We start from the raw sequence: 26,558 nt of genomic DNA, 5'->3' as shown, positions 1-26,558 counted from the left end.
CTATGAATATATTATATACAGATGGAGAGTCCTAGCTACTTAGATCTATGGGTTATATACACAAGATCGATTACATATACATATATAGCATATATTATATTACACTTTTACAATTAAAACACGCAAATGTGGTTAGGCTTGATATGTGTGTGTGTGTTGTATACTGGTGTGTGAGTGTGTGTTAACCCAAGGGGTGTGGTGTGTGTGTGTGGATATCGCAACTGGTTTATGTACACAATGATTAGCTTGAATTTTGGTTCTTATATACACAGCGTTTTTATCGCATATCGTTTATCGAATATCGTATATCGGGCATGACAAGTGTGTTTGTTGTACAGCGAGCGCATGAGAGAGCGAGAGCAAGAGCATGAGCGAGAGAGGGGAAGAGTATTCAAGAGAGAGAGATAGTATTCAAGTGTGAGCACACACTCGGCTTACCGGTCTGCACTCGACCATAGAAATCATTCGCCGCCGCCGCCGCTTGGCCGTAGGCAGCTAAGGCCGCATAGCCACCGCCTCCACCACCGCCACCGCCCAGCCCTATGATGCCATTGCCGCCGCCACTGCCCATTCCTCCCACACCCATCATGGCCGGATGGGGCGACATGCTCATGCCGTTCATCAGCTGTTGTTGTTGCTGTTGTTGTTGTTGCTGGTGTTGTTGCTGCTGCTGATGTTGCTGCTGCTGTTGATTGGCGGCGGCGGAATTCTCATTGTGGCTGTTGTGGTTGTTGTTGTTGCCGCTGCTGTTGCCGTTGTTGTTGTTGTTGTTATTGCCCGGCGATAAACCGAAGCGCGTTGAGCCTGTTTCGGTTAAGCGTTTGATTTGTTTGTTGGCATTGGTTAAAATCTAGTTCAAATATTAACAAATGTCTGTGTGTGTGTGTGTGTCGAGTGTGTGTGTGAATGTATGTGTGTAAAGCTGTTTATGTATTGTTGATATATAACAGTAAGTTGAACCAAGCTGCATTGCGCTAAAACCGAATCTAGTTCGTCACAACGTTCTTGGAACTAGTTCATTTGTTCAGCTTAACCATTTCAGCCCTCTGTCATTTAAGGAATTTTCTCAATTTGGTAACTAGTTGGCCATACACATTTCTTCATCTAGTTTATAATGCATTACTATTTCTAATTCATCCATTTATCTATTTTATTGTCAAATTCGCGAACTAGTTGCGCCTAATAAGAGCTCGTGAGCTAGTTCATATCAGGGTTGGACTGTTGTCTTTGGGGAAAGGTATCGCTAAGAACTAAGTCAAGGGTCGAGCTGCTCGCTAGGACAAACTCTCCCATCAAAGGGGAGACAACGTTCCTGGGTTTCTGCCTCATTCACTGTTCGTCGCGACTCACCTGGTAAATGCTGTGTGGCCTGTGGCACGCTGCCCTGCCGCTGCAGACGCTGCAGTTGTTGCAGTTGCTGCTGCTGGAACGCATTCGTCGGAGCGCCGCCGTAGGGCGACTGAGGACCGCTACCACCGAAGGGTCCGCCTCCCGGTCCGGAACTGCCATCGGGTGTTGTGGCTCCACCTTGCGCATGGAAGGAGTTCTGCCTCTGCAAGGCTGCTGCATTGTTGCCCACGGGTCCCACAGCGCCGGGGGAGTTCAGGCCACGTCGCTGATTTTGCTGGTACTGCTGCCGGGCATTATTCTGCTTGGTTGGAAGGGCAGAAAGTTGGGAGGATGTTAGTTGTTGTTGCTGCTGATTTGGCAATGTGCCGACGTTGTTGTCGTTGATACTCACCTGCAGCTGCGCAATGAGCAAGGGGTTATTGTGCTGCTGCAGTGAGCGTCCCGCATTGCCTGACGGCAGCGGTCCACCTGGTCCACCGACAGCCACACCTGGTCCCCCAGGTCCACCGTTGCCACCGCCAACGCCCGCCGAGGGCCATTGCTGTGGACTGTTCTGCATGCCAGGCGATTGCAGTCCCGAGCCACTGGCAAATGGCGTATTAGAGCGTCCGCCATCGCCTGCTTGCTGCTGTTGCAGATAAGCCAACTGCTGCTGTTGCTGCTGCGGATTTTGCTGCTGCTGTTGCGGCGACAACCGCTGCGCACTTTGCCCAAATTGCGGAGCATAGCCTGTTAATGAACGAAAGTAGTAGTAGTTGTAGTAGAAGCCTAGCATTCCTTTACTCACCTTGACTCGGCTGCGGACTGTAAGGCGCACTGCGTCCGGGACTGAGCTGTTGCTGCATCAGCGTTTGGGCAAAGTTCGGACTTAGCTGCGCATCCGCTGGCAGATTTGTGCGCGAGAGCGACACATTTGGCGCCACCGTCGTGTTCAACAGGGAGCCAATGTTATTGATGCCCGCATTGATGCCAGCTGCAAAGCGGAGAAAATGATTTGGGGTTAATTTTATTCTAGATATGTTATTCTAAATTAGTCCGCGAAACGCGTTTAAAGTGCGACACAAGTCATAGCAAGTATTTCAACCAGTGCTTATTGAAGACACGAACCGGTTATAGCTTTAATTCATACTTCCGCTTTATTGCGGATCAAACTAAGTAGAAAATATGCATATAGTTTACGGCATTACTCACTGGCATTCTCGGGCACAAGCAGCTGCTGCTTCTGTTGCTGCTGCAGCAATCGCTCCTTCTGCTGTGCTGCCAGCTGTTGTTGCTGCTGCTGCTGACGCATGTTGCGCATCTGCTGATTGGGCAACACAACGCCACCGCTGGCCGTGGCCACCGCATTCATAGGGCCGCGTCCACGCACCGGATACATGGGCGGTGGACGTTGAAAGCCCTGATTACGCGTCGCCTCCAGTTGACGCATTAAATGCTGTGGTAGCTGCTGATTCTGCTGTTGCTGTTGTTGATGCTGATGCAGATTGAGCATGCTGGGATAGGCTGGTGGCTGCAAGTGTTGCTGCCGTTGTTGTTGCTGCTGCTGCTGCTGTTGTTGCTGCTGATGCTGTTGCACTTGTTGTTGCACCAGCAACTGCTGCTGCTGTTGCTGCTGTTGTTGTTGCTGCTGCTGCTGCTGGGACATGAGCAAATGCGAGTTCATCACATGCCCAAAGCTGGCAGATTCAACATCCATCAGCGATTTCTGTATATCGCTGATTGCCGAAGCCTCTGAGGGTGCTGCATTCACAATGGGCGTATCATCCGTATAATATTCCATCACGCTGTCCAGCAACTTGGACAACTCCGAGTCGGCAGCTGCTGCCGCTGCAGCTGCTGAGGTCGAGGCCGCTATGGTAATTGAGGTAGTTCCTGTGGTCGCCAGTTGATGTTGCTGCTGCTGTTGTTGTTGGTGCTGCTGCTGTTGTTGCTGCTGCTGCTGTTGTTGTTGCTGGTATGCCAGCTGCTGCTGACTGAGGTAGACATCGTTTTGCAGCTGCTGCTGCTGCTGAGCTGCAGTCGATTGCTGTTGCTGTTGCAACTGTTGTTGCTGCTGCTGCTGTTGTTGTTGTTGCTGCTGCTGTTGCTGCTGCAGTTTGCGTGCTCGGTTCGAGGCTGCTGCTGCCGCCGCTTTGGGTCCTGTGCTGCCGGCACTAATCAGATTACCTGGCGCTGCCAGCGAGCTGCTCACACTGTTCACCGTTGAGCTGGTAATGTCCGGCAATGTTTTCACCTTCAACAGTTGCTCGGGGTTTGGTGCCTTGGGCAACTTGGGTGGATTCTGCAACAGTTTCGCCAACATTTTGTTCTGTGAGCACAGTTTGCTGGGCTTATCCTCGGAACGCTTGGCGGAAATATCATCATCGGGCTCGTTGAGCGAACGCTTGCGACTCATCGCTGGGTCACTTTGTATTTTCAGCATGCGCTTGAGATCCTCGTTGCTCATGTTGCCCCCTCCTCCACCAGGGCCACCGCCGCCGCTTCCACCGCCCATCATGCCATGTCCAGGACCATGATTGCCGCCATCGTCCTTCTGCAGTTGGCGCATTAGCTCGCTCTGTCGTGCATTCGTAACGACACCGCCCGGACCTCCTCCAGTGCCGGCTCCACCGCTGCCATCGTCGTCCTCACTCTTCTCGTTTAGCAGCTGTAAATGTGAAATTGAATCAAATGAGTATCAACGATACGATGCACTTCCTAGGCTAATTAAAATTATTCACCTTGAGCAGCATGGGATTCTGTGAGTTGCCCGCCTTCTGCAATAGCGCATTGGCATTTGCTGCGCCCCCGCGTCCGAGTTGCCCAAACATTCCCATCGGACCCGGTTGGCCGCCCATTTTGAAGCTGCTGCTTGCTGGAGCCCCAGCTCCGCCGCTACCGACTGGTCCCATTTTCAGTTTCTCATCCTCGTTGCATTCCTGCTTGAAGTACTACAATACAAAAGAGCAAAAAAAGAACCGCATTACTTTAGTGCACTACTAGACAGGGAGACAGAGAGGAAGCTACCCAAACGAACAGACGGACAATAGATCAACTCTACTTGATAGTATCGGAAAGAGCTCTTAACACGCTTTAGTCCCCTGTGTAAGGGAACAATCTCTTACCTTTTCCTCCTCGCCTAAACCGCTGCCGCCTTGTCCGCTTGCTAGGCTCTGCGTCTTAGTGAGCAGATGGCGCAGTCTCTCCGACGATTCCTGTTGCGGTGGCGTCTGCTGTTGTTGACCCATCAGTAGTCCGCCCATGCCGCCACCAACTCCGACTCCGACGCCATTTGGCAGACTGCCACCCATCAATGCATTGTTGTTGTTGCTGTTGGCATTGTTTCCGACCTGTTGCTGCTGCTGTAGTTGCTCCTTGTCGGGCTTGCTGTCCGCCGGGTCGTAGGATTGAAAGTTGAAACCATAGTTGCCGCCAGCGCCGGCGCTGGCATTTGACTGTGGCGAGGGCAAACTGGCCGCCGACTGTGAGGACAGCTGATACGGCGTCGCTGGCGAGGCGCAAACAGCCGGACTAAAGCCGTGTCCCGACGGCGGACGCGGCGTGCTGACCGGTGTGGCAACGGATGCCCGCGAATTGGGACGCGAATCTGTCCAGGCGCCGACGCCACCGCCGCTGGGATCCATGTCGAACGAGGAATGTGCAATATCAAACTCGAAGGCATCGCTGCCATAGAACGAGTGCTCCACATGAGCCGGCGATGCGGTGAAGGCATTAACCAGCGTGGCAGCCGAGGAATTTGATGCCGAGGCCGAGCCACTGGCGTTGCCCAACCGCTGTTGCATGCCGCTGCCATTGATGATCGCCGAACTCATAAGCGGACCACCGACATTGGTCGTTTGCGTGCTGTTGCTGCTGCCGCTTCCGCCATTATTGTTGCTGTTGTTGTGTTGTCCGCCACCGACTAGGCCGCCCAGTAAATGGGTTGGCAGTAAGCTGGCACTAGCCGCGGATGTGGAACTGTGTCCCAGCGCCTCCATGGAGAGTGTGCTAACCAGTGAACTGGCCAACGAGGCACCCGGCGACATGGCGCATATTTGGCTTAAACCCAAACCACCTGAGCCCGTTCCTGAACCGGATCCGGTGTTGTTGCTGTTCATGTCGTTCTCCGAGTTGAGCAGCGTCTGCACGGACATGATGAAATCGCTCTCGCCGGGGTTTTGGTTGAGGAACAGTCTCGAATTGGCCTTCACATGCACATAGACATCGGGAGCGCCGAGACGCAAACGAAATGGACGTGATATAACATTCGATATGGGTGCATTGTGCACGGGACCGCCGCCCGAACTGCCAGGCGAATGGACCGAGGCCGACTCCTGAATGTCGCGGAGATGTGACTTGAGCATGGATAGATCGTGTGGATGACACAGATCCTGCCACAAGCGACCGATCCACGTCTGCAGATGCTGTTTGAACGGCTCACGCAGTGCAGTCGAGTCCAGGCTGAGTATTTTGCCGTGCATGTCCAGCTTGAATGTCATTTGCTCGATGGGCTGCTGCTGCACATGCTGCTGCATGTTGATCTCCAGCGGCGACTCGTCTTCGGGTCGCGTAATCAGACAGAGCACCGAGCTGCTCGCATCGGCATCATCTATGTAGAAAGTAAATTACTGATTAGAGAAAGTCCTTTATCGATTAGACTGAAGCCAAGAGAAGCTAGCAATATAATGTGTTTCTCTGACCCATTAACCTGGGAGGTTTAACTTACCTTTAACTGGCGCCGCAATCAAGACAACTTCTTCATATTTATCCTGCTGTCCTGACGGACGCAACGGTTTGGTATCCATGCCATCGCAATTGGAGGAGGTCTGTGTCGCTGGCCGCGTATCCTTGACTAGCATGCGCACCTTGGTCGATATGCTGCGCTTCGATTTGCCTGCCCCACTGCCACTGCCTCCTCCTCCACCACCGTTGCCGCCACTCGAACTAGAATTGGAGCCTGCCGATTGCTGTGATGCGTTGCCATTGTTCAGCTCATCGAGATCGCCCCAACTGCTTCCTCCAGCTCCTGCGCCCCCAGTACTGCCACCAGCTCCTCCTCCACCAGGTCCTGCTCCTGATCCTCCACCGCCTCCTCCACTAGTGCTGTACATGTTGTTTATGATCGGCTCCAGTTTGGCGTGATCCCCCGAATACAGGTACATGTAGAGGGGCTGGTGGTACAGCTCCTGCTTCTCATAGCCAATCAGTTCGCGTATGTTCTGCGTACAGGATTCAATGATGCCGTTCGCGTTCACTTGAAGCAGCACCCAACCAACCGAGCTGATGTAGTGCTCGAGTGCCTCGAAATAGGCGGAAATCTCCGGCACTTGACCGTTGAGTAGCGAAGGTTCGGGCAGCGGTGGCTCTGTTGAGGATACTTCACCCTGTTGCACAGGGTGTATCGAACAGTTGTCTGTGGCGCAGCGAGAGCAGCGTGTTGAGGTTGCTTGTGGTTTGTTGCTTGTGTTGTTATTGTTATTATTGTTGTTGTTATTGTTATTGTTGTTATTATTGTTGTTGGTCGTTGTCGTGGAGTTGTTGTTGGTTGATGTTGAGGATATATCACGGCTTTGGCCTTTGTCACAAATATCACGATACTGCAAGTAAATACGAATTTCATTCTATAAGTCTCGAAGTTGACCGATAAATAAATAAACAAAGACGTTATACGAGAAATCAAGTGAATCGTAGGGTATCATATAGTCAGTCAATTACAACGTTCTGTCTGAGCTTTAAGATATTGTTATCGCTGCATAAAACTTTATTTGTGCATAAATTCCATAAGTTCTCTCTCATTCCACTTTCCACTTGTTCATCCCACAACTGGATCAAAATGGCGTCTCTACACAACGCACACATTAACAATGCATTTGCTCACACACGCACATACATATGTACATGTGTTTGTAAGTTTTAGTGCAAGGCTAAAACGAAATTGTTTGTGATGCGGAAGCAAACACCCGAACACACACGCACTCACATAAGAAATAGCAAGCCGCGTTTAACAGAACGCAACTCCAGTCATAGCAATTATTGTGATCGACGACATTGTCATCATCATCTTCGCACTTTGGTTTGCCAAAAAAAGCTTTTGCGCTAGCCGAGAATGACTCCCGACTCCCGAATGTCTGAGAGAGCGAGAAAAAAGCTTCGGCGATTCGTTTCACACTTTGTATGGGTGAATGAGTGAGGGATTGAGAGTGTGTGAGTGTGTTTACACATGAAGTGCAATAAACCGCATTTCATCTTATTTCTACTGTGTGAGTTTTTTATATTTTTACATCGCTACGAAATGTTTTCGCGCGCGTTTGAGCTTTGAGTCATTGACATACAGGCAGCACACAAACACACACGTAACACTAGAGCACGACGCACACAACGCATAAGCTTATTGAAAACTAGACGAAAAGGCATTTGAATGAAAGCTCAACACGCAAACACACACACACACACAACTGCATGTAAGCTGGCATGTATATAGGTGTTACAATATTATCAATACTATGGTTTGATTGAATACTTGAAAGACGTAGTGCAGGCACAAATTTCACATTTCCCCCTGCCCCATAACAACAACAATCTCAAGGTCAATCAACTTGAGGGCGCGTGTTCTGAGCGTGTCAATGGCTTTTTTGCCATTCGATTTCATTGTTGTTGTCGCTGTTGTTATTGTTATTGTTGTTGAGGATTGTACCGCATTAATTTTGACTTGTATTCACACATGTGTGTGTGTTATTTACAACCATTTACATACATGTTATTTATCACACAATTATGGTTAGTTTTCACAATGAGAATTAATCACGTTTAAAAAGAAATCGGCAAATCAAAATCAAATCACAGAAAACGTTGCGCACACTCAGCACTGTCACAAAGTTGCCGAAATACTAAACATACATTTTGATGCAATTGTATTATTGTATTAAAAAAAAAGCCCGAAAACACGGCAAATATACACACGAGTACAACAACAAAGACGGCACAACACAAGCTCATCATCACACAGGCGATGTTCTCTTTCTGGCGCTCACTCGCTCGCACGCTCTCTTCGCACGCTGAGCGAACATGAGTGCGAATGCGAATGCTCACAGTCTGCTCTGGCTGCCGTTTTGTTTACCGGCTCACGTGTGGGTATGAGATGGTATTTTGGTATTTGTATACATTCCATATGCGACTTGTGTGTGTGTGTGTGTGTTATCACCCATTTGAATGAGTGTATGAGTGAAGCGGGTGGCGCTGCTACTGCTATTGCTGTTCTCGGCTATTCCTGTTGCACACTCAAAGTAATAAAAACAAAATATGAAATTAAGAAGTGCGACGTCATCGCCAAAAAGCGAACGCAGTTCGTTGATCTGCCCAGTGCAATCAAAGCAAGAGCGCAGCAGCGAGTGGCAGAAAGAGAGCGAGCTTTTACTTCATTTTATTTTTGCTGTGTTTTGGAAGGAAGCTCCCCCATGTGTGTCAGTGAGTAAGAGTGTAAAGCAGCTCTGCGTGAGTTTGTGTGTGTGAGTATTTACGCTAGCCAACCAGGAAAAGTTGCTTAAGCAACGGGCGTTCAAATTTTTGGGGTGAAGGCACTCCGAAAAATATCAGTCAAATGATAAAATAAACAACAACAGCAACAACACGAAGCAGAGCATGCAGTGACGAATGTGCGACCACATACATTCATATGTATTCACATGCATACAATTTACATTCGTATGTCTAAAACGTGTCTGGGCTTTTTGTTCTAAATGTTTATGTGTGCGTGTGTTTCATGTCTTTTTATTTTTTGTGCGAGTTTTGTTCTGCTTCTGTTTGGGCTTCAATTGATCGCATCAGGTAATGTGCGAATTTTTAAAGCTTCCAAAAAAACGCAGATGCGAAGCTATGCAGAGCAGACAACTACAAAAGCTGCACAATATCCAAAAAAAAGGGTAAGTATCACCTCACCAGACAACAAGAATATTCGGCTAGAGGAGGAGGGAAAGAGAGGCATAGTGTGCTACAGCGACAGCGATTTAGGTGGATGAAGTGCAGTTGAGAAATTAATTATCTCACTTCTATCCTTTAAATGTTTTTTGTTATGTTTAAAGAATGTATTACATTTATTTTTTGGTTTTGCGGAAGCAGGTATTATTAGGAAATTAAATATAAATATATCCCCCAAAATTATTTTAATTAAATTTTAATATTAATTGAATTTACTTTAATTTGTATATGATAGAAAAATCCCCCTAATATTATTTCCTTTTATTTTACAATACATCTTCACTAATTTATTCCCTAATATCATTTAAATTTTATATGACATTAATTTCAGGTTCTGCAAGAGTCTAGAGTCTAGACTATAGAAATATTTGAACGATGACATCAAGTTTAAGCTTTTGGAATTATGATTTTCTAAAATCGCCACATTATACACTTTATTATTTTATAATTTATTTAATTAGCTGCGTTGTCTAGCCTGTGATTAATCATATAAAATACGACAATATGAGAATTTTATATGATGGTTTGCTGTGGTCAAAATTTCATTTTAGGCTTGAAATTCCAGCCTGGAATGAACGCTCATTGCCCATAAATAAACTATCGTCATCGTCATCGCCATCGTCATCGCCATCTGCATTTAATTTCATTTATTCATTATTTATGCGAGCAGCTGGCTTTAATTACATTAACTAGTGTTTAGTTTAAATCAAATGTTGATGTACTTTGTTTTTGTTTGTCGTTGTCGCTGTCGTTGTCGTTGTCGCTGTAGCGTTTGCGTTTGCTTTTGTTGTTGTTGAGCTTGGATTATGTTGTTTGCGCTGCTGCCGCATTTCATTTAAATTTGTTTTTTGAAGTTCGGCAAAGCGTGGCGCCTATAATTTGCATAATAAAGTGCTTAGGCTACCTGAAACTGATGCTCACAGTATACGGCTAACTGAATACTCTGTAAACATGAGGAAGATTTGTGATACTCATAATTAAAATTATTCCTCGCAATACATTTTAAGAGAATAGAAGTAGAATTTCATAAAAATCATCAAGAAAAATATTCTTTCCAATGAATGAACAATTATTCTATATATATGTTGAACAAAACTAAATATCTTTGGAATTTAACTCAGATTTACAACTTTTTTTTTTGCTTATTACCAAACAAGTCGCGCATACCCTCAGCTCTTTTTACAGGGTGTTGCTGGTAGCCACTCGCCCTGGTGTCATTGAAACATAAATAAATTTATGTAAATTAAATAAAAATATTAATTAAATTCAGGCATTGCGTCAGCGAGAAAAGACGAAATATCCCCGAGCCTCCATCGAACTCTTTGCCTTTTCCCCAAATTTCCTTTATTATTTAAAGCCCCATTCGATCTGATTTGAGTTTGAACATAATTGGTTTTTAATTGAGAAGCGCGTGTCACCAAATAGCAAAATGGAAAAAGGAAAAACGAGAGCAGAAAACTGCAGGAAAATTACATTGGGGACTTGTGTCTTTGCTAAGTACCAAGTTCCCTCTGGATGCTGTGCAAAACTTGTTTTCGCTTATTAGTTTGATGAGTTTTTGATTAAAGTGTGTCGACACGCATTTTGTTTTCTTTTCTCATTGCCTTTGTCTTTTAAATGGGGAATTTTTTCGAAGGGATTTACTCACCGTTCGAACCACTTGATTTAATATTGCCGCCTTATCCGGTTTCGTTGATGTCATATCCCCACGTTTGTTGAGCTGCAGAAACTCCGAGAGCTGCTCGATGTAATTGTTTTCCATTTCCCGACGTCGCTTCTCATTGTTGCATTTGTTGATCTGTGATTGCGGCTGTTAAAAGAAATACAAATTATTAGCACTTATAAATTATAAAAATATTAAATATAACTATATCAATTGCATTTATTGAAGCAAAAATTTATTATATAAATCCTTAGGTGAAATTTATTTCCAGATTGTTGTCAAGCTAAATTTCGCTCACTAATTGATCATGTTTATTGACGACATGTCAATCTAAAAATGATCAATTAATTAATCATTAAACTTTTGGAATGTCAAATTGGCCATTTTAAGTGCTGTATTTTGTCGACTAATTATTGATATAATTGATAAAGTTCTAAAGCGACTTGTCGGTACATCAATATAACATGATATTTTGAGAGAATCTGTTTTTAAACACTATTTAGCAGTTAATATATTCCCTGTTTTACTAATTTAATACTAGATTTTTTAGCTTTCGAATTAGCAAATAATAAATTATTTGTTTTGCTAATTCAATACTTATCTTTTCACCGAAAATGTATGCAAAGCTGTTTTAAGTTATTCACTTTTAGGTATTTAAGACTTTTATAGCCACACTATTTTTAACAATCTTTATTTGTTGTTGATATGATTTGTCAGTTTAAGAATAAGTTTACTGTATGGTAATCTTTAAATATTTAACATGATTTAAAACAGTTTAATAAAAAAAACGGTCTGGTTAATTTTAGATTCTGTCTAGCAAACTACTCAAATAGAAACCAATAATATAGAAATTTAAAATGAGAAACTTGCAGTATAACTTTTCTAGTATTTTATCTCAGGGATTTTAATAATAATAACATGTTTTTTTTAAATACCAAGATATAAGAAATGCTTTATTTAATTCGTTGATTCTATTCCTCACTTTTTTTTTTTTCTAATTTTCAGTCTGTATAGTAGTTATTGTAATTTTTATTTTAAATATCAATAAATAATAAACGCTTTATTTAATTTGATGATTGTATTCCTCAGTTCTTCAGTCTGTGTCGTTATTATTGCAATTGCAAAAAACAATACAAAAGAAAAGCTTTATTTAATTCGATGACTATATTCTGCACTTCTCTTTCTACTCTCTAGTCTGTGTTGGTGGCAGGTGTGACCGTACTAATCAGCTGACACAAGGTCACACGCACAATATACCAATTTTGTCGCTATCGATAACCATTCGATATGTGGTCGTCTAGGATCGATAATTTTTCTAAATGTTTAGTTCAGTTGCAATTCACTTACCAAATTCACTTTCGTGTCCGTCTTGCGGCGAATTTTGCGAGCCGAAGTCGCCGCGTTCGCTGGAATCGGCGAAGCGACCGCATTCATGATGGCGGCCGAGCGCTGCAGCGCAGCTGCAATGTGCGCTGTTGCAGCAGCTGCAGCCGCTGCTTTGCTCTGATGCGAATGATGCGAGCCGAGCTGCTGCTGCTGTTGTTGGTGTTGTTGGTGTTGTTGCTGTTGTTGTTGGTAGAGCAGTTGTTGTTGCTGTTGCTGTTGCAGCGTGAGCAGATTGTTGGCAGCTGCTGCTGCGGCGGCGGCGGCGGCAACTGCTGCTGGCGTTGGTGTTGCCGCCGTTCGTTGCTGCGGCGTATTGGGCGTCAGACCGTGATGCAGCTGCGCTCCTCCTCCCGCTCCCGCTCCCTGTCCGCTTACCACGCTACCGCCAGCGGCCGGGATTGTAACTGCTGCGGTCGCAGCGGCCGGCGACGAGCGCGGCAGATTGCAACCAGAGTTGCCGCTGTTGTTGATGTTGTTGTTGCTGCTGCTGTTGCTGCTGCTGCTGTGCTTGCTACTTGAGGCTGTTGCTGCTCCGTTTGTTGTTGCTGTACCTGAGGCCCAATGATCTGGTAAGTCACCTGGGCTAAGCCTGCAAAAGTCGAGAGAAAACAAATGCGAAAATTTATTAAGGGAAAGTTTTAAGAAAAGTTTAACACTAATTTAATTCAGTTTAGATAATATATTCATACTATGATTGAAAGATATTGACAAATATTCAATTTGATAATATAATATTGTATAAAATGCATTGGTAGTAAACCATCAAGTGTAATATAATATTACGAAACTTTTTTTTTATTCGGTTGTAAAGTTTTTTGTTATTATTGCTGAATTTTGGCGACTAATTATTGATAAAAGATTAGAGTTGTAGTGCCAAATCTATACATCAAAATAATATTAATTAATTAACCTTTGCCAACTTAATTTTAGACTCTTTAAAACTCACATTAGCGAATACTAAATTCTTTGTTAAGTACCGAGTTTTTCATATGAATGAAAGAAAATATAAAGTTCTCTAAAGAAAATTATATGATAACAAAAAGAAAATGTTTTAAAATATTATATGTAAAAGAAATTTGTTTGAAATTTCATTCCGTATATAAGAAAGAAAAGTATTTTTGTAAGATAAGTTTTTATAACCTTTGTAGTCAATCAATGTATTTGGACTTGTTTGCGAAATAATAAAATAGATCTGGTATTATTTGAATGAAGAATTAATTACGAAATATATTAAATACTTTTAAGAAAATAAAAAAGCATTTTAAAACACCTAAAAGTATGCAGTAGATTTTACTATTTATTTACTCATTAAGGATGTATGTAGATTGTATAGATCTGTTTGGCTGACCGTCTGTCCGCTGTCTTCAGCATCTATAGCTCTAAAACCATCAGAGTAATAGCTACCAAAAAATTTGACATTTTTACAGATTAAACGCAAATTTAAGCGCGCTTCTGTAAATTAAACACTTTTATGGAGTGTGATAAAAATTATTAAAGTCATGGTTGCTTGTGCTTTTTTCTTCGCATTTTTGATAGCGCGTATCTCAGAGTCTGGCACACTCACTTGTAGCTTTATTAGCTACCTTCAATTGTATTTGATTTCTTTGCTCTGCGGCCTTGAGCATTGTCTCTAACCCCACGAGCCTTAAGTGAAATGTAAATGCGAAAATGATTTGCAAATACGTTTCTTCCCCTTTCCCTGTTCACTGTCTCTCTTTCTCTTTAGTCTATCTGCACACTTTCTATTTGTGATAATGTGCTGCCTCGATTACAAACTTTATAGTATAGTGTATAGTACTTCTTTACTTTTTGTTTTTATCTAATTCATTTGCATTTGTCAATCGCATGCAAAACAAAAAGAGGAAAACAAAAGGCCTACAAAATTTTCCATTATACAAAGTTGATTTTAATATCATTCTAGGTTTAATTTGTATTCTAGGTTTATTGTGTTTTCAATAAAGTATTTAGAGTTTAGACTCACAATTTTAACGAAAAATAGAAAAATTTTTGATTAGCAACTTATATGTGTTTAAAATTTGAATGACATTAAATGGAAAACAAATAAACAGTCACTTTATACTGAAATGATTTTACAACAATTTTTGTTAAGTTATATTTCTAATTATGATATTTAATTTATCTAATTCAATTTAATTCTCTTTAAATATTTACTCTTTAATAGAATTTACTTCTAAGTTGAAAAATAAAACGTAATTTATATAATTGAAAATATGACAATAATTGATCTCCCTTTTCTTTAAGTTTTTTTTCTAAAATGATTTTCTGCCCTAGCTAAAATATTTTATATGCATCTCTGGTTTGATTTTGAATTGAGACTCTCTTGGCAGCACTTTAAGGAACAAATCTATATGCGATATCGCCCAGCAATTAAATGATTCATTATGCGCTTCGAGGCGTTTCTCTGTCTACCAAAAAAATAAAACAAAAAACAAAACAAATAAACAAAGGCTCGTAAACGAAACGTTTCCATATTGTCAGCATATTGTCAAAGCTGAGGCGAAAGTTGTTAATCAAATGACCGAGAGAGAGCGAGAGAGGGGATAAGAGAGGGGTAGGGGGGGGAAGTGCGAAAGAGAGGTGTGTGGAAATCTCTTCGAGCGAGGTTCGAGCTCAATGATTGATAAGTTGCGAAATTAGCCTTGTGAGCAAGTGCGATAACTGCAGATTATTCGAGTTTATTCGAACAAGTGTTTGTAAATATAGACTGCAAATATATGTATGTATATGCTGATAAGCAATGCAACACGAACAAGAGAACAAAAGTAAAAGAAGAAGAAGAAGAAGCAGGCAAACAAAGGGTAACTGCATCATTTGTAATTTAATTAATTAAAAGTGCACTCGCTGTCTTCCTTAATTGGGCACGTCAATCGTCAATCATACGCCCAGTGTGCCAGCAGCTAACTGTAAACTACAACTTCATAATGAACCTCTGCAACTTAATCATCATCATCATCATTGGGGTGGCTTATTAATGTGTCACGCTGTCCAAAACAAAAAAAATAACTCAGAAGTCCGAATCTGCGCAATTATTGCGCCTGTCAAGGGAAACTACAACAAAAAAAACGAAGAGGGGAAGGTGTGAGATCAGGGAACGGGGGAGGGAGCGGAGGCGGTTGCCTGGCTGCCCCCTTTGTGATTATACGTCACTCATTTTCGCGCTCATAGCGCAGCCTTTTTTCCTCCTTTAATTCTTTTTTTTTTTTTGGTCAGCTGCCCGTCACCTCCACCTTTGCTCTCATGTCCGTCTGCTTAGCGGATACCCTACACAATTTACACTATTGGGTGTCCACATCTATGTATGCGTAAATTATTGAATATAAGTTTAATGTCATCAGATTTTGTATCTTTATATCTTGAATCCCAATATATTTATATCTTTTGATATCAATGAATATCAAGATACCCTGCACAATCTACACAATTGGGTATCTACAATTATTTTTGAAATTCTTGCAAAATAATTTCCGATTTTTTGTTGTATGTTATTTTTCTAAATTGAATGTCATAATAGATACTATTGATTATATAAGAAAAAATTTAATTTTAAGTCACTTGCTTTCTTTTTTGCCTACACAATTTTCCTTGATTACTACCGACAACTCTTTTTATTGTTTTTTTCTTTATATAGGTATAAGAATTGTCAATTTTAAATACAATATGTATATTAATACAAAGAAAATATATGGAAAGTTCTCCTTTTCTTTTCTTCTACACTAATGTTATTTATTTTTCTGTTTTTTAATATTCTTTTGATCTCGTAATTTACATCACCCTACATCATTTTCCTTTAATTTTATATTTCAATATGTGTGTAGTAAATATTGAAATAATATGTAAATCATTGTATTTTCTAGTTTTGTTTTCTGTCCAATAAAAATTTCGAATTATTTCTTAGGTATTCTATAATAAGGATGTTATGTTTCGGATTCGCATTTTGTTCATACTATTTAAGTCTGGATTTATTAGATTATCCTCTTTAATTTTGCTTTATATTCATACTTTATGCATTTAGCTAACATTAGAAATGTATGGTAATTGAATTTTCTATTTCTGTCTTTCATCTATCTTGAAAACTTCTCTGTCCTATTACAGGGTACTCTCAAATGAAGCTGCTCTATAGCTTTACTAGCATTCAGTTGATATTCTTTTGATTTAGTTCACTCTGCTTCTCTTCGTTCGCCGCTCTTCATTCTCCATTCTCCATCTTCCATTCTTGGTTCTGTTTTACGCTGATTACATCGTTGACTCGGGGCGTTCAGTGTCTGTAATTATTTTTGCCTGCAATTCGCATTCTCTTTGGGACGCAGTCGAGGCCTTCATTATGCACATAATGTAATTAAAAAAATAAGAGTACAACAAGCTCACAGTCCTCAACACTGGACACTGGACACTGGTCATTACCAAGTGCCTTAGTGTGTGGTCGCTCTTGCTTTTACTTTTGCAGGTAAATTACAGTTTGTAAATGAATGAATAAAAGATTCTCATTTTAAACATAAATTCGAAATATCTTTAGTTACTCAAGCCTAAACTGACTTATTCATTAAATTGCCACAACATTGAAATATATTCTTTTCTTATTTCCTTTACAATTGTCTAACAATACTTTAGTTTTATTTTAAATTTAAATACCCAATGAAATATTTTCCAAGTTTAAAAAAAAAACCTAAACTGATTTATTCATTAAATTGCCACTTCCCAAAAAGCAAAAGCAAAATAATATCCAGTAATGTTTTCCATGCTTGCGGGCAATTTGTGAGCAAATCAACAACTGCGACCTGCGATATTGTTTTGGGCATTCCTAAAGCTTTGCTTTGGCCTACGTGCTTGTTGGACAGCTGAGCAGCAAGCTCCCCAAAGATATTAGCTAATCTGAATGAAGACTGAAGCTATACAGAATATTTAAACGCTGACCTTTGAAAGCATGATGAAATTCTTGAATAGTTGAGAATGTGAGTAACACATTTAAACATTTTTAGACGCTTCACTTTAAATAATTTCCATTAGTTTTTTCTACAATGCACACTTTAAGCTCTCTTGTGGGAAAGCGCATTAATTTCACTTGACAAATTTTAATTTGAGAGTTGCAACAACGATTCGCTTTGATGCAGCAGACAGCAGCCAATTTGCCACACGAAAACAAACATGTTGTCCATGTTGTCAGTCGCAATTAATTGCCAACGAGTGCGACCAACAACAGCAACAGCAACAACAACAACATCAGCAAGCTAAGTGACAGCGATGGGAGAGACAACAACATGCAGTCAACAAACAACAACAAACTAGCAACATTGTTCACATAGTAGTTGTAATGGCATCCCAAAAATGGAAGTGGACAAAGTGCAATAGAAACAGCAGCAACAACAACAACAACGACAACGACTATTAGTTTCCCTAAAGTAGCACACTACGCGTATACGTAATTTCCAGCATTAGAACCAGTTGCCAAACTTCAGCACACTAGATGGCGCTACAAAGTGTTTCAATGCCATCTATCGGGTATAACAAAGAATTTAAGAGCATTTAAAAGCCTTCTTAGGACAAATTAATTACTGTTAATAATATATAATTCGTATTTAAATTAAATCATCTTAATTTTCTTCTATTAATTACATTTCTTTAATTAGCTTGATTAAAATCAATCAATTAATATTATTTGTCAAGCTTTATTGAACAAACGATTTCTAGTCTCTATTGAAATTCTATATGCTGAAAATTCTTGGAATTCTTCAGTTCGATTTCGTCAGCTGTTGACTCACTACTGTAATATATATGTTATGCAGATACGATCCGCTGATAATAAATAACTATTGCAGGTACTTTTTTTATGATTTAAAAATATCGCAATGAATGAGTAATTGCAGTAAGTAGGTGATTAGGTTAATGGCAAAGATTCGTTTGAACTGCTTGTGGCATACTCAAGTATAACAGTATAACAGTGTAGAGTTATCTATTGTATTTATACCTGTGCGCAAGTATTGCTCTTAACCTCCAAGCGTAAATCATTTTGCACATAATTTAGTTGTTTTGCGGCTTTTCGAGTGTTTTTCAGTTTGTCTGTCACTGTCGCTGTCTCTGTCTCTCTGTCAGACTGACTGACATTCATAATCACACTCAAAGCATACACACGCATGCATGAAGAGGCGGCACTTGTCGCTGGCCCCTAACTAAAAACTCAGCTAACTAAGCCGCCGTTTGCCGCCTGCCGCCCGCCATTTGCAATTCGCTTCTCTCTGACTGAGCTGCGCTCTTCGCCAACTGCACTTCTCCCCCCGTTCCCCTAACTACTCGAGTCTGTCTATCCGACTGCGTCTGAGTGAGTGTGTGTGTGTGTGTGTGTGAGAGTGCTGTGTCTCAGCTCATTTACTCAGCTGTGCAGTTAGTTGTACAGTTGTTGTAGGCTTGCATTTTAGCAAACTAATTGTCTGAATATAAAACATATGCTTAAACTGTTCAGTGCTCGCTCTCTTTGTCTCTCTTTCTCGTTCGCTCTCGCGTGCGCTCAATCATTGCTACAAATAATAAAGTGGGTCATGGATGAAAGAAAAAGCGTTTTATAAAGTGGGTCATGAATTTTGTTTCACTCACGTTCAAGTGTATTTCGATTGCTGTTCGTTGCTGTTGTTGTTGTTGTTGGTTTTGTTGTCGCTGTCGTTTATGTTGAATTTTTTTATATTTTTATTTTCGCAAAACAAAAACAAAAAAAAAACATAAAAATATATTTATAAGTGTGATATGTCCAATGATTCAGTTATTTGCCTTTGTTGTCGGGTGCGGTATTTGAAGCGGGGCATACCCTTGACGATATGCTAAAGTGGGTGTGTCGTTAGTCATAAAGCAAAGAGCAGATCGTTCCATGATCGCTTTGAAATGGTACGGAAATAAAGATGGGAGTGCAAATAAAAAGAAATAATGATACTAAATCGATTTTGTTTTTTTTCTAATATTTCTATTATAAATATTGCAATAGCAGGAACTCTACATTATAATACAATATTTATACTTTAAATATTAAAAAAAAAATAAAATAATAACAATCATCAAATTTTATAATATTTTTATAGACACCTCAAAAAATGTTGCTTGACTTTGGGCTAGGTACTAATTTATCGATATTATACGATATGTAATATCGATATAAACTTTATAAATAATTATCTTAGCTTTTTTCTTTCCTGTTTTAGCATTTTACCTAAATTCTTATGATTATAAAAAACTATTGAACTATAATTTCGCAAAATATACATTTTTATGCCTGTGATATATAATTAATTTATTTTATTGCTGCTTTTAGTCTGACTATTGTTATTATCGGTTTCTTAAAAGCAAATCAAACTGAGGTCGAATGCATGCGAATGCAACTAGAATAATGTAGTAGGCACTAGACAGGGTCGTTCTCTTTCCGGCATCTTACAAGTAGTCTCTCTTTTTCTCTCTATCTATCATTCTCTATGTCAATCTGTCTGTCTTTGTGTGTGCAAACATATAGACTATTATATAGTACATATTCAATGTAACATTGTATAACCGGCCTCAGCAATCCACCTGCTGATAAACTGCACTGTGTTTAGTTTCTGTTCTTGTTGTTGTTGTTGTTGTTGTCTGAGTGCTTGCAGTTGTTTTTATTGTTATTGTTGTTGTTGTTGCTGTTGTCGTCGTCATCGTTGCTATAGCGAAATAATGTCAGTGGGTCAGAGTCGATTTAGCATTTTGCGGCAGTTTGTTTGTGTTTGTTGTTTCTGTTTCTGTTTTTGCTTTAGCTTTAGACACTTTAGCTAAGGTTAGACGCGCGTGAAAAAAAACAGCTGTTTTGCGTGTTCAACGGCGACTGCAGCTAAATACGGTCACACTCCAAACTGAGCTGACTTTAAAACTGACAGTTGCTAAATTGATTCGCTGACTAAAACTTATTGTCGAGGTAGAAGTCTTATTCAATTGTGAGGCGATGCAAATCGCATATAAACATTGAAAGTTATTGAATTAAGCAATATATATATAAATATGTAATTATTCACAAATAGGAAGGAACTAAAAAATCTAGTATATTTTAATGTATTTTTAAGAATATGAATGCTGAGTAATTATAATCAATAAATATATAATATGTACTACAAAAATAAAGTTGACTAGTAGTGTACTTTAAAATCTTGATCTATATCCTCTTCCATTACTTTATTTTATAAATATTTTCTTAAATTCAAAAATACTGAAAACTTAATGAAAGTTGTAAACTATTATGTGCATTTAGTATTCTTCTGCATAGTCTGCTTATTTATGCTTTTAGTTTTGTTTAATGTTAGTAGCCTTAAATCATTCCTTTTATATTTATCATGGGGACAATTAAAAAGACGTCCAAAATTATTTATTACTATAAGGTTTTTTTCATGTTGAAGATTGTTTTGCAGTTTGTGCACAATTAAATTTATATATTTCCTTCAAGTTTGTGTTTCTCCGTCTCGCAAACTGCAAAACTTTTAATTGATGAGCAAATAAAAATAAAATTATACGCTAACCTTCAAAATTCCGCTGTTGTTGTTGCTGTTGTTTTTGGATTTTTTGCATGTTGTTTACATTTCAAAAAGCTGACAACGATTTTATACTCGTATGTTTTTTTTTTGATAATATTATATACGATTTGGTTTTCATAGCTGATGAAATGACGAGCTTTTCCTTGGAAAGTTCATTGCGTTACTCACCTGCAAAGAAAGAACAGAGAGAAATGTTGATTAATACACGATCATCATTGATCATCAAAGATAAATGAATCTACATACATATATTATTATTGTTCAAAATATTGCGGAAATATACACCATGGAAAATGATGTTGATTTATAGAGTAGAGAGATGAAAAGTCTGATGCGTAAATGAAAATTATGTTTTGTTTTTTAAGTATATTTAATTGATTTATTAAGTAAAAAGATAAATATGTTAATCTGATGCATATTTTTATACCCGCTACCCATAGGGTAGCTGTGTCTGTGTGACTGTCCGTCCGTCCGTATGAAACACTGGATCTCAGAGAGTATAAGAGATAGAGCTATAATTTTTATTCGACAACATTTGTTATGTTTGCACGCAAATCAAGTTTGTTTCAAATTTTTGCCACGCCCACCCCCGCCGCCGCAATTCAACAAATTTAATTTTAAGGCTAGAGCTTTGAATTTTGGTATATATAGAATAACAACGATAGTAATTGTCATCGCCAAAAATTTGGTTGCATTTTGTATGTATGTCGTATGTTGTATGTATTGTTTGTATGCGTATACGTAATACGTATTACGTACATATATACATGCTCTCCTTTGGCTTCATAAGTACTGCGATAGCTCTGGTGGCAAAGTTGAAGCCCAACATGTTGAGGTGTCCGGGATCGAGTCCCGGTCGGTTATACAAATATTTTTTGTGTTTTTTTTTAATGGATTATATTTTTTTATTCTTGATGATTGTCTTAGATGGCTAGAGTTAAATAGCACCTGCATAATAGCTGTGTTGGATTTAGTGAAAGGTTGCAAGCCCGGCATGTTGTGGGGCTCGGGTTTAAATGCCGATCAAAATAACATGCACATTTTTTTTTTTTTTTAAATATTTTGAGATTATTAACGCAATATGTTGCTTGTATTCAAAATGGGTAGCTGGTATCTCACAGTCGAGCACACACGACTGTAGCTTTCTAAATTGTTATTTTTTCGAATTTAAAAAAAAATACAGACAATCATCCGACATTGAAATCTCTTCTGCCAACAGAGAATCTAGGGCCGAGACTCTAGGCTATCATTACTTGACCTCTCCCGTTCAGATCTATTGAGCGGAATCCACATCCGCTTCAGACATTCAATGACTTTAACCAAATATTTAGTTCCAAATTCATTTTGTTTGCGGGCAGTCGAAACATTTAAAATGGGCAGAATAACATTTAACGGAGTTTTGTTACTGATGGTTCTTCTGATATTCTTGGTGGTCACAACAACTGGAGATGAAGTGAGATCAAAGACATAATACTAAGAAGAATAAAGAGTTATTAACGTGTATACCTTTTCTTCCTATCAGACGTGCGAATCAGACCGAAAAATGGAAGAACAGTGCCGCCTTCATAACTACAAGACTGTTAAACCTTTGCTGGATTATTTCAGGCAGGTTAGAAATGAGATAGAACAAAGTGAAACTAAGGAAAAGCTGATAAGTGAATTAAATTCTGATCTTATGGAAAAATATCATGAAATTGTAAGAATTCATGAAACATTTGTGAAGGAGGCAGATCTATTAAATGAGTATAGAAACAAAGTAATCAAAAGGGAAAACGATTTGAAATTGTGTCAAAATAATGTCGATAAATCTGAATCTGAAAAGACCAACTAACAGATAAATCCACCAACTTAGAAAATTGTCAAGTTCAATTAAAATCTGTTAATTCTAGATTAATTGAAAAAGATGAAAATATAAAGAGGTTTAATGAGATTATTAAAAATAAAACAGAAGATCATAAAACACTTGAGTTGAAATTAGAGAAGAGTAAATCTATATTAGTAAAGCATGAAAATGATATTCAGTTATGTCGTTCAGAAGTCAACGAATTAAAAAGGACATCAGAAAACATTAGAGAAGAACAGAAAAAGATTGAATTGAAATTAAAAAAATGTGAAAATAAGCCTAGTCAATCTGCACTTGATAAATTAAATGCCACAACTTGCATCCCTTTCGGAGAAAATCCAGGAGTTCATCAACTCAATGTCTGTGGCATAGGTTTATTCAATGTTTTGTGCGATAGTCAGTTAGCTGGACCTGGATGGATTGTAATACAACAACGAGTTGGGGGAAATGAGAGATTCGATAGGGATTGGGCAACGTATCGCAAAGGTTTCGGTTCTTTTGAAAGTGATTTCTTTCTTGGATTAGAGAAATTACATCGTATCACGAGCTTGCAGCGTTTCGAACTTTACATACATATGGTTGCTCAGAATGGAAGTGCCTATAACGCTCGCTATGATGACTTCAAAATAACTGACGAAGATAATGGATATGCACTGAGTTTGGGTAAATTCCATGGAACTATTAGTGTGGATTGGATGAGAGAATCTGAAAGCATGAAATTCAAAACATTCGACGTATATAAACGTTATAATTGCGCAGACATTTATGAAAGTGGCTGGTGGTACAAAGCTTGTCAAACAAGGTAAATATTTAAAATTTGTATTTTCGAAGGAATACACATAATTATAGATTTTTGTTGTTTCTTATGCAGTAATTTAAATGCACCATATGGGCGATATCTACGTTGGTATGTCAAAGGGTATATTTACCTTAAAGAAATTAAGATGCTAATTCGCCCCAAAGAAGCGATAAAGAAGTGTTAAACTGAAAAGCTGAAATTTCTATATTTGACTCAATTATGTAATCATTTATATATCATTGGTGCATTAAGAAATTGCCTTCTGAAAAATAAAACGATCAACTATGGAAATATTTCAGTTTTTATTGCATTTTAAGTCTCTAGATGCTTTCAATAGAGATGCAAATACTTAAAAGTCAGTTAACTTATTAAACTGATTATCCTGTATATATTCTTTTAGTCGAACCTTGAATATTAATGTAATTTAAGAAATGATCTTCATATATTCGATTCTTATCTAAACATAAATGATGCAGTTCTTTCTTAATTCCTTCTATTCCCTTGCCTTCCCTTTCCTGCCACGCAATTCAATTCAATATTGAATTACAAGATAAGCTCTTGGTATGTTCGTTTAGTAGGCTTTGCTTTGCTGAGCTCGTTTCGCTCTCCTCTGCGTTTCTCTTCTTCCATTATGTGAGGTTAGGTTCGCTTCGTTTCGCTGCTATGCTGTATATTTTTTTTTTGTTAGGTTAGGTTCGCTTCGCTTCGTTGTGTTGCTGCTGTTGTGTTCAGTTCTGTTCTGTGATTTTTCTACCGGATTACAATTGTTTACATACACGACTGCACATTGTGACAGTTTCCACAGTTTCCATCGTTTTGCCGCGGCATTTGCAATTGTTGTCTGGGGCGGCTCCGCAACTTCCCTTACTCCCCCCTCCCCACAATTCGCATCCACCTAAACAGCAGCCTGTCATGTCCTTTTAATCCCCTTTCACATACAGATGTAATTGTGCGTCTTCATGTGTGTGAGCGTTCTATTGACTGCCTTCATTTTTATACTCGCTACCCCAACGCTTAAGAGGGTGTAATAATCCGCTGGCAATGTTAGAGCTTTAAGCAAAAATTGTTGATTTTTTTTTTAAATAGCTAGATCTTAGGGATTGCAAGTTCTGAATCTGAGAACATTACAAGAAATTATTGCTTGATATCTTAACAGTTTTGTAGAGTAATGTTGATACAACTCAATCATAATTTTTATACTACTCTATACTCTAATATAGTAGAGTTCCCGATTCCATTTTTAATATTATTTTTCAGTCTAATTTTGATATGATTTTATTTATTAGTTTTTATTACTTTTACTGATTATTTTTAATGAATTTTAGTCTAGTTTAAAATTATTTAAATATATTTAGTATTTTTTCTTTACTGCTAGCGAGTGTTTTGCAGTCGAGTTAGCTTAGTTTGCAGCCTTGTCACTTGTTTTTTGTCATGTGTGTTTGCCAAAGGTATAAGTTTACAACAAGCTTGTAAATCCTCATCTAGCATGTGTGTGTGTGTGTGTGTGCATGTGATTGTGTGTGGCTGCCACAATGTCTAACATTTCACTCGCTGCTCGTATTTCCATCTGCTGTTGCTGCCCCACTTTGAGCCCTTTTCCCCGCCTTCCCTCCCTCTGCTGCTACTCCTTTGGTTTCCACATTTGCCAGTCGCAGTTTTCGCTTTATTTTCCACATGTATTTTTCCTCGAGTTTCTTCTTTTTTTTTTACAATTTTCCGCTCTCATGGATATGTTGAGGGATTTCCCCATTATCAGTTGCACCGCAATAACTATTTAACTTTGCTTTTTTATTAGTTTTCGACAGTTGAACGGCAGTTGCAATGGACAAACAATGTGGCTAAATCGATAGGCTGCAGATATAGCTTAAAAAGCATTCAATTATGCCCTGTAAATTTACTTTAAATTTAAAGTGGCGCCATCTAGCGAATCGTAGTTTGTGAAGCAGTGAATTCATTAAATTATTACATTTAAACTAATTGTAGGACATTTAAGGTGTCATTTTTATACCCGCTACCCATAGGGTAGAAGGGTATTATAACTTTGTGCCGGCAGGAAATGTATATAACATAACCCTATAAAGTATATACATATATATTATTGATCAGCGACAACAGCCGAGACGATCTAGCCATGTCTGTCTGTCCGTCTGTCCGTATGAACACCTAGATCTCAGAGACTATAAGAGATGGAGCTATAATTTTTTTCAACAGCATTTGTTATGTTTGCACCCAGCTCAAGTTTGTTTAAAAATTTTGCCACGCCCACTCCCGCTTTTGTATGGGCAAAAATGCCTACATACTATGGGCCTTAGTTGCTTTGGCTGACAATCTGGTATATTATGCCGCCTATGGTATATTTTGAATGTGGTACTATCTTGATATACCGAAAATACCGTTCGGTATATTTTAAGTATATTCGGCACTGTTCTTCCATTTGTTGGTCGAATTCATCTGTCTAATAAGAAGAAAATAAATACACTTATAGCACCCACTATAATACACCGCTTTGTGTAATTATTATTACCTTTTCATCAACTAATGTTGCAAAAACAAAATTTTGTATGTATTATTAGTAACAAAACTAAGATAAGAAACGAATATGTGTAGATAATTTCTTAAATTACATCAATATTCAAGGTTCGACTGAAAGGATATATACAGGATAATCGAAAGTTTACTGACTTTTAAGCACCTCTATTGAAAGCGTCTAAAGATTTAAATTTGCTACATCAAAAGATACAATAAATGCAATAAAAACTGATCTATTTCCATTCATAAAATAAATCGCTGCATTAAATAGTCGATCGTTTTATTTTTCAGAACGCAATTTCTTAATGCACCAATTATATATAAATGATGACATAATTGAGTCAAATATGGGAATTTCAGCTTTTCAGTTTATCACTTCTTCATCGTTTCTTTGTGGCGAATTAGCATCTTAACTTCTTTAAGTTTTATATCCTTGTACCAATATTCCATCCATCGTAGATATGGTCCATATGGTGCATTTAAATAACT

General features: G+C 39.2%; 2 protein-coding genes across 6 annotated transcripts in view; both read right to left on the bottom strand.

Annotated features, from left to right (window-relative positions):
* LOC133835239 (neurogenic protein mastermind) overlaps window positions 1–26,558 on the bottom strand; it is a 110,208-nt gene that overhangs the window by 5,245 nt on the left and 78,405 nt on the right. For 2 of the 5 annotated variants that reach the window (XM_062265193.1, XM_062265192.1), the window contains exons 3-12: window positions 12,314–12,941; window positions 10,952–11,113; window positions 6,056–6,926; window positions 4,455–5,938; window positions 4,071–4,280; window positions 2,542–3,997; window positions 2,138–2,323; window positions 1,742–2,079; window positions 1,351–1,651; window positions 439–804 (exon numbers count right to left, since the gene is read on the bottom strand). In XM_062265193.1, the coding sequence (XP_062121177.1) occupies window positions 439–804; window positions 1,351–1,651; window positions 1,742–2,079; window positions 2,138–2,323; window positions 2,542–3,997; window positions 4,071–4,280; window positions 4,455–5,938; window positions 6,056–6,926; window positions 10,952–11,113; window positions 12,314–12,941 (6,002 nt within the window). The remainder of the gene's footprint in view (window positions 1–438; window positions 805–1,350; window positions 1,652–1,741; window positions 2,080–2,137; window positions 2,324–2,541; window positions 3,998–4,070; window positions 4,281–4,454; window positions 5,939–6,055; window positions 6,927–10,951; window positions 11,114–12,313; window positions 12,942–26,558) is intronic. The other 3 variants (XM_062265194.1, XM_062265195.1, XM_062265196.1) reach the window with 3 other exon arrangements.
* LOC133835248 (fibrinogen-like protein 1) overlaps window positions 26,306–26,558 on the bottom strand; it is a 36,588-nt gene continuing 36,335 nt past the window's right edge. The window contains exon 2 of the mRNA XM_062265217.1: window positions 26,306–26,556. Within this exon, the coding sequence (XP_062121201.1) occupies window positions 26,442–26,556 (115 nt within the window). The 3' untranslated portion in view covers window positions 26,306–26,441. The remainder of the gene's footprint in view (window positions 26,557–26,558) is intronic.

Source organism: Drosophila sulfurigaster, chromosome 2L (genome assembly GCF_023558435.1).
Source record: "Drosophila sulfurigaster albostrigata strain 15112-1811.04 chromosome 2L, ASM2355843v2, whole genome shotgun sequence".
In the NCBI taxonomy this organism is placed as follows: Eukaryota; Metazoa; Arthropoda; class Insecta; order Diptera; family Drosophilidae; genus Drosophila; species Drosophila sulfurigaster.
This window is presented reverse-complemented; position numbering and strand designations above follow the sequence as displayed.